General features: G+C 38.9%; 1 protein-coding gene across 3 annotated transcripts; it reads right to left on the reverse strand.

Annotated features, from left to right (window-relative positions):
• Window positions 1-432: 432 nt before the first annotated feature.
• Window positions 433-8,757, reverse strand: LOC108436944 (UDP-glucuronosyltransferase 2A1-like). 3 transcript variants are annotated; one of them, XM_017713709.2, is made up of 3 exons: window positions 8,694-8,757; window positions 8,252-8,337; window positions 433-2,665 (listed from the first exon to the last, which is right to left on the reverse strand). In XM_017713709.2, exon 3 carries the CDS (start codon window positions 2,655-2,657, stop codon window positions 1,077-1,079), a length of 1,581 nt encoding a protein of 526 aa, XP_017569198.2. In that variant the 5' UTR covers window positions 2,658-2,665; window positions 8,252-8,337; window positions 8,694-8,757; the 3' UTR covers window positions 433-1,076. The 3 variants fall into 3 exon arrangements, with proteins under 3 accessions (XP_017569198.2, XP_017569199.2, XP_037398813.1); XM_017713710.2 differs by having other exon boundaries at window positions 8,252-8,372; window positions 8,694-8,705; XM_037542916.1 differs by lacking the exons at window positions 8,252-8,337; window positions 8,694-8,757 and adding an exon at window positions 6,717-8,242.
• Between the last annotated feature and the right edge of the window lie 147 nt (window positions 8,758-8,904).

An 8,904-nucleotide genomic window follows, 5' to 3' on the forward strand; every position in this document is an offset into this window, starting at 1 on the left:
TCTCTGTTCATAAACATAAACAACTAACCGAAACTAATTTACTATAAAATGAAAGTGTTTGTATGAATTCAGAAAAAAAGAAACCTGTCAGTCACGACTGCATATGTGTACATATTTCTATATTGTGCTCTATTTACACAAAGTTAGGTTAGTTCCATCATTGAGGTAGATGTATGTGCTCCCAAATTTTTACGCTGCTGCAGTGATGTTGAACCGTGTACTTGCACTGGGTTGGTATGACCAACAGGTCAAAACAAGCTCATAACAAAGTGACCGCTGTGCCCTGATTGGTGTTCTTGCTTTGTGCTTATTTCATTTTGACATGTTACATTTTTATACACAAAAACTTTCAGGCACAAGAGTTTTAATGAGGTCAGTTACTGATGTTGGCTGATTTGTTCAGGATCACAAATGCCACACTAACTCATCCCAAAGGTTTTAGCAATTAGTGCAAAGCACTTAAAGTAGCTTTATTCACTAAATAGAAGGTGTGTCTGGATACTTTTGGACATGAGGTGCACATGTGTAGTTTGCAAAATGGTATCTTAACAAAGGAAATAAGTGTCAATATCTGTTATTTCACATTTTGAGGTGGTTGTATGAATATAATAAGATTAAAAAACATCTAGAAATAAGTTGAGTAATCATTTAAAGTCATTTTGAGTAAATTTAACTCACTATATTGGCAGATAATTTTGCTTGTTTTAAGCACATTTCTAAAAACAAGCAAAGTTATCTACCAATATAGTGAGGTGGTGTTACTCTATAAACACAAAGAAATGTCTAGAATTAAGAAATTAGAAATTAGAAATTATTAGAAATAATTTTGCAATAAGTTTACAGCAATCTCAACATTAAGAATATTAAAGATATCCACATAGAATTAAGATCATTTCACTTGCCTAGATATCTTTTTTTCAGTGTAGGCTAATAAGGACTAATGATTTCACACCTAAGAAAATGGGAAAGAAAACTGTATATTTTGGAAATACTGACTAATATAACTGAATAATGTGTACACAGGATCATTAAAAATAAAAGATCCCATATAAAAAAGAAAAGCAGACAATCAATTATTAGTCACGTTTGATTTTCTTCTGAAAACTTAATCTACAGCAGAGAAACCTCAACAAGAAAAAAGTTAGCAAAGAAATAATGAACACGGCTCCCAGCAGTGTGAGCATAACATCCAAAGAGTGGTAGGCCATCCAGGACATTCTGAAAGACTGTGTGCGCAAATGAGGGGCACCTCCATGCCTCATAACATACTCAATCCAGAAGACTGCTCGATCCAGAGGTTTCATGGGCTGGTCTCGATGCAACCTAGACAGTCTCTGCATGTTCTCTCTGTAAGATGGATTATACAGCACCTCCTTCAGGGCGTCCAAAAACACAGTTTTGTCCAAAGTGGCAGCGTCCACAAGCTTTGCAGCTCCCCTTTTCCGCATCCTAGAGAGATTATCAGGCTGATCAAAGAGCAAAGGTAGACCTAGAAGGGGCACTCCATGGTAAATAGCCTCCTGAACACCATTGGTTCCTCCATGTGCTACAAACACCTTAGTCTTGGGATGACCAAGGAGGTCATTCTGTGGCATCCAGTCCACAAGCAACGTGTTGTTGCCAAGGGTGGCAGGCTGAGGTCCAGTGTACCTCCAAATGACTTTTTGAGGCAGTTGGGCAAAGGCAGCCGCTATCTCTTCAGTGATATCTTGTGGAAGTTGACCTATGATTGTCCCTAAAGACATGACAATGACACCATGCTCACCTGAACTTAGAACAAATTTTTCTAGATTATCAGGAAGTGGTTTAGAGGATTTGCATTGGAAGCCACCCATGTAGACCACGTTTGGCATTGTGGGTCGTGGAAACTCGAAAGTGAAGTCATTTCTCATGAGCCAGATGTCTGCATCCTGAAAAAGGGAGAAGTAATCAACTTCAGGCCCAAAGTACTTCTGACAGAAGGCTTTGTAGTGAGGATCTGCGATCACTGCCGCCTGGAAGAGGGTAAAAACATAAAACAAAACATTCTGAACCCTTTGAAAGAATGTCATTTTATCTGTTAGCTCTGCTCCAGGGACAGGTACGTAAGAGAGAGGAGAGGGTGCTATTGCAAAGTGGCCTTCTCCATGGACCGTCCATCGAACATTGAAAATCAGAGGAATATTAAAGTGGTATGCTAAAATTGCACCACCTCCAACAGCAGGATCTGCTAGGATTACATCATACTTGGCGTCCTGGATTGATTTCATCATGGCTTCATCCTCAAATATTTTTGTCAGTATCTTTGTCATATCTTTATGCAGGTCACTGAATTTGTAGATGATTTCTAATTCAAGAAGAAACCGAGAAAAAGAGCTCCCCTCTCTCCTGATCTCCAATAGCCGTCCGACCAATGAATCAAAGAATTTCTCATCAAACCCGCCTTCACTTGGAATAGTGATTGAAGTGTAGTAGGGAGACTCCTCCTTAATATACCAGCTGTTAGAAGCTCGCATCACAGTCAGGTCATGGCCTCTTGAGTGGAGTTTCTCAATGATGACTTTCATATTTACCCAGTGGCTTCCATCCAGAGGAAACACTAATACCTTTCCCCCATGTACGCCTGACATTGCAAATAAGACTGCCCATAATGTGACAGATACATGATACATCTTCATTCGCAGCCCTGTGAAGAGAAAATGACTTTGTTTTATGGTTACATTATACAATTTAATGAAATTCTTGACATTATGAAATTATGATCTTTCTTCCCAGAAACATGGTGGATTTTCTCTAACATGCAGCCATGAACTGTTATGATTTGACTAAATAGTCAAGTAGGTTAACTGCAGAACCTGGAGCCTACAGTCAAATGTAAACATTTGGGCACCCCTGGTCAAATTACATATTTTTGTTGATTTTCTAAGTGAAAATAACATTCTCTACAGAGAACACACTTAAATATGGCATTTTTCTGTAAACTTTACTGCACAATTTCTATTTATTTGCTACATTTAATATATTGGAAAAAATTAAACACACACTCATTATCTAAGCCACTTATCCTTCTGGGTCGCAAGGGGAGCTGAAGCCAGTGGTCATTGGCTAGAAGACAGGAAACTCGCAGGGCAGACACAGAGGCATATATATTCACACACACATTTACACCTATGGGTAATTTGGCAGGGGCAATTTGGCATGTCCAACTGGCCTGACTGCATGTCTTTGGACAGTGGAAGGAAACCGGAGCACCCAGAGGAAACCCACGCAAACACAGGGAGAACTCTACACAGAGAGGGCCCTGGTCGCCCTGCCAGGGAAACAAATCCAGGCAAAAATAAAACATAAAATGTGCCATTACTTCTTCAAAGGCCACATTGTATGTTTTGTTTTTTTCTGATATGTTAAACTCAACAAATGAATAATAACTGTGTATTAAAATGTGCAGCGGGGTGTTCTCTGTAGAAGATGTGTTAATTTATATACACTTAAGTTATTTACATTTATTTAAACGTCATTTGACCAGGGCATCCAAACTTTTGCATTCAACTGCAAATAAGGCCATTCAACAATTACGTAAAAAGCAAGTAAGTACTAAGTAAAACCTTATTTATATAGCACTTTTCCAGAGTGACTCACAAAGTGCTTTACAAAGTACTTACAAATAAAATACAAAACAATTAAAATCAATATGATTATATACTCAAATAAGTAAAACACACAGTTTAAATACTCAAATGCGCACCGACTTATAAAGCACATTGATCAAAAGCTGTTAAAAGCAAGAGAATAAAAATAAGTCTTTAAACGTTTTTTTATAAACCTCATTTGATTCAGAGAGTCTGACATCAGTAGGAAGATTATTCCACAATTTTGGAGCATAAACTGCAAGTTAGTAACCCCTGATTTGAAGACCTTAAAGTTCTTGCACTATGAAGAGGACGTAAGAGCTCAGTAATGTATGCTGGAGCCTCGTTATGAACAGCCTGATAAGTAAGCATTAAAAATTTTAAATCAATTCTATAGCTTACAGGCAGCCAGTGTAGAGAAGCCAATACTGGTGTACTATGTTCCCTGCGCTTTGTCCTAGTGAGAAGACGAGTAGCTGCATTTTGTACAAGCTGTAGACGAGCCACCTCTCTCTGACTCAGACAAGTAAATAAGGCATTGCAGTAGTCCAAACGGGTGGAGACAAAAGCATGAATAATTTTTCAATGTCAGAAAAGGGCACGAAATTTTCTAATTTTATTAATATTTCTAAGTTGAAAAAAAGAGGATTGAAGAAGCTTCTTGATGTGTAAAGAGAAACTGAGGTGGGAGTCAAAAGTCACACCGAGATTTCTCCCAAAGGGCTTTGCCTTTAAACCAACACAATTAATAGCTAACTGCACCTTTTTGGACATTTCCTCAGAGCCCACAATTAAAACCTCTGTCTTTTCATCATTTAGTTTAAGAAAATTGAGACATCCAGGTTTTAATGGCTGTCAGACAATTGGTAAGATTAGCCAGTCTACCAGTGTCATTTCGTTTGACTGATAGATATATCTGTGCATCATCAGCATAAAAATGAAAAGAAACATTAAATCTTTGAATAAGATCACCTAAAGGGAGCATATATAAAGAGAATAAAAGTGGACCCCAAGATAGACCCTTGAGGCACCCCACTGCTGAGAGATGCAGGGGCAGACATCCTGTCACCCACAGACACAAAAAATTACCTGTTTCATAAATAAGAATAAAACCATTTTAGTGCTGTCCCAGAAATTCCAGCCCATTGACTCAACCTTTCCAATAAAATACCATGATCAATGGTATCAAAAGTTGCGCTTATATCCAAAAGAATTAAAAGTGATACCTCACCAGCATCAGCATGCATTAAAAGATCATTTAAGACTCTCAGAAGAGCTGTTTCAGTGCTATGCTTTGGGCGAAAGCCAGATTGAACATTTTCCAGAATGGCGTTGTCTTTAAAAAACTGCATAAGTTGAACTGAGGCTGTCTTTTCCAAAATCTTGGAAATAAAAGGTAATTTAGAGATAGGCCTAAAATTATTACAATTTGATTAATCAAGATTTGATTTCTTAAGAAGTGGTACAACACAAGCTTGTTTAAAAAGGTCAGGAAAACAACCTGAAGTAAGAGATGCTTTTGTAATAGGTAATAAGCAATGAGCAACAGACAACAAGACCTTTTTCAAAAACTAGATGGCATAACATCGAACAGGGAAGAGGAAGGACGCAAGCCTTGCACAACAGATACTAAATCCTCCAAAGAAACTGGTTCAAATTGATCAAAAAGAACCATGTTACAAGGAGGAAGAGAAACCAATGAACTACTGGGTGGCAAAACAATGCTAGCTCTTAAGTCACTAAACTTATCTATAAAAAAATGTAGAAACTTTCCACAATCAATGTTGGAAGCTGAACTAGTAAAAGAGGCCCCATTTATCAACTGGTCAATGGTGGAGAACAAAAATTATGCTTATTAGCAGCAACCAAGTTTTTAAAATAAGCTCTTCTCGCATCTCTAACACGTATAATGAAAACAGTTAGAAGGTCTTTTAAATAAAGATAATGAACTTGTAATTTCGATTGTTTCCATCTACACTCAGCTTGTCTACGTTTTTTCTTCAGAGCTATGATTTCCTCATTTAACCATGGGGAAGGATTTACCATAGATTTAACTCTGGTTCTAATAGGTGCAATCTCATCTAACACAGTAGTGCATACATCATTAAAACTACTGTCCAAGTCATTCACCTGATCACATGGAGTCATAGAGTTATATACCTTAGAAAAATGACTGGTAAAAGTATGCACAGAATCATTCTTTAGAAAACATGAGCAAATAGTACGTTTAGATTTAGTGACTGGAGCCAGGAGCTCGGCATCAAACAGAATACTGCTGTGATCTGACACTATTGAGTCTTCCACACGAACAGAGTGGACAGTCAGACCCAAAGTAAAAACCAAATCTAACGTATGCCCTTTAACATGGGTAGGGCCAACAACACGCTGGCAAAAATTAAAAGATTCTGTGATGCTTAATAAATGAGAAGCAAGCACATTTGCATCATTGTCTACATGTACATTAAAATCACCAACAATTAAAACTCGATCAAAATTAAGAACAACCTCTGACAATAAGTCAGCTAACTGACTTAAAAATGCACTGTTTGGTTTAGGAGGGCGGTAAACAACAATACACAATACCAGGTCTGCATACATCATTTTAAATACCAGAATTTCAAAACTCGAAAATTGTCCAAAACTGAGCTGATAACATTTTATACTATTCTCCCAGGTTCTAGGAGTTTAAATACTGATAATCCAGCGGACACAGTTCAACAAGCTGGTGATGTTCTCCTGCTTTGAGCCAGGTTTCTGTAAGGAATAAAAAGTCTAGTTTTTGAGAAGATATAACGTCATTTATAACAATGTTTTATTAGATAAAGACCTTATATTTAGTAAGGCCAGTTTACAGAGTCTGTCTTCCTTTTTGATGAACGTGAAATGACGCGAAGATTCGCAGGGTTTACATCCCTGCGTTTAACTGCGAGTTTCGCTGATTTAAAGTCTGGATCGTGTACATCCGTACGAGCCTGTCCAGCAACCTGGAGCTCCGCCAGCTAAGGCCTGGTTCACACTACAAGACTTTTTCAGTCGTCAGGTTTTTGTGCCGTTCACACTACATGACTGGTTGTGGCTTTCACACTACATGACTGATCGGAGACTCACCCTGGGGAATCGCCGACTCATCTGGCTGCTGTCCAAAAACACGAGAACACACGAAAACTAAACTCTCGTGAGAACTAGCAATACACACATAGAATACCACGTGTTGTGGTACAGGTCACTGGACACGTCAAAAATGCACTGGTGCTCTTGCTAAAGCTCCATCAACTGTTCCTCCATTTCTTGTGTCCAAGTAGAGCCGTTATTCTGTTTGTGTACTCCTCGACTGGCGCGCAGAGAGATCTTCAACGGTGACGCGCTTCTCTCTACGCGTTCCCATTGGCTGTAGCTAGACGCTGCTGTTGACGCACAGTCGCCCACTGTGCTGGATATTAAACATGCTAGATATTTGCCAGGCGTCTGCGATTAGTCGGCGACTACTCGGCGAGCGTCTTTCAGCCGTTCACACGACACGACTGAGCGCGCGCCAAGTGATCGCCGATTTGCCTGCGACCACACGTTTCTGTCGGCGACTGAAAAACCAGGCTAACATCGTGTTGTTTGAACTAGGCATAAGACGCACGAGAACACTAAGCTCTCCTGCCACGCTTCCTTCTGCGCCGCCGCCGGCAGCCTGCAGTCCCCTCAGCGCAGAGGACGACGAATGTGATTAAACTCCGCTCCAAGGTTAAACTTGGGGTCAGGCTTAACAAAAGATCGAATGTGCAGTAATGTGTCCTTTTCATAAACATAAACGGTGTGCGCGTGAGTAAATAATGATAACAATCAAACAATCATAAAAACACAGGTAAGAGCACACCTGAGACGTCGCCGCACAATGGCGCCATCGTGTCACATGGATCCTCCATGATTAACACTATCATTTTTAACAGTAAGTCTGTTCGATACAAAAATCATTTTGGCACAGTGCACTTTTTTTGCAAAAAAGTAATTAATGAATGCTTTTAGAAAACATCCTGCCAAAGCACTAAGGAATATTTTGTGAATGTGCAAGAAAAACATCTTACCTCCCATCTACTCAGGTAATCCTCAAAAGATTTATGTGACGTGCTGGTACATGTGCATGTATGAGATTTTATGTCAAAGTAGTGCAAAAAGTACATCTGGAAAAGATTTTGGGATTATATAATATGGTAGGAATACCAAAAACGTCAGGCACAATGAGTCAGGCAAGTGTTTCATAAACTTAAGAATTAAAAATATCCAATGATATATTTCTTCGTATTTATTTGTTGGATCTTGCATTGATGTCCATTTCCATACCATTCTCTGGACACTTAACATTTTCCTGTTTTATTTAGCGAAACATTGTTTAATTAGTTGCTGTAACAAAATAATTTGGTATATCCTTCAGAGTTTAAGGGTGTCCAACAAATAACTCCTAGTAAAGTTCAAAATGGGGTTGGTGAAGTTAAGCCTGTGGCCTGTCAAAATCGAGTAATAAAATGTGCTGAGACCCTAAAGATAGAGTTTCTAGAAACCTGGATTAGAAACTGGATTATTGTGTTGAAACCATGGAAGAGTTTTTGTAACTTTCAGACGAGACAAAGTTTAGCATACAAAGTATTTATACTTACCTAACTTTAGCAAATTCCACTGGCCAACCAGGAGTTCAGCCTCAAGCGTCAGGAGAGAGAGTCTTCCGTGGACCAGATGCAAACAGCTGTGTAAATCAGTGCATTTAGGTGAAGAATCCTTCTAAATGTATGAGCAGAATGAGATCGGGGGGGTTCTTTCAACTGGGTTTACAACATAGCCCTACTTATTAGAATGTCCAAAGGTCAATCTCTAAAGTACCTGTTGCCATATTCTGACATGAACATGCGTTAAGAGCTTTACAAATATTCAGGTGCTCATGACCTATAAAAGAGCATGTTTACCTTTTCATTACAAATACAGTCAACTGCTTTTATCAATATCTGATTAGGCAGTCATTAGAAATACAGAACATGCATCCTTTCAAACAAGTAAACATTGATCATAGATATGCTACTGGTAGCAGCAATAGGACCGACCTACCTGGCCTCCAGTATTGTCGAAGTCAGACTTTCAAAAACAGTGAGATAGAATTACTCCTCAGCTCTCCCACCCACTTTCAGTCACGTGAGGTTATGAAAGGAAATGCTGCTCGCAGGGGTATTGTGTAACACACTATTTGAACACAGGAAAATCAAGTCTGAGCCTGAAGTTGTTCTACAGCACATAGAACAATTGCTTTCTGTGTCCAATA

The sequence above is a fragment of the Pygocentrus nattereri genome, chromosome 11, assembly GCF_015220715.1.
Source record: "Pygocentrus nattereri isolate fPygNat1 chromosome 11, fPygNat1.pri, whole genome shotgun sequence".
Lineage (NCBI taxonomy): Eukaryota > Metazoa > Chordata > Actinopteri > Characiformes > Serrasalmidae > Pygocentrus > Pygocentrus nattereri.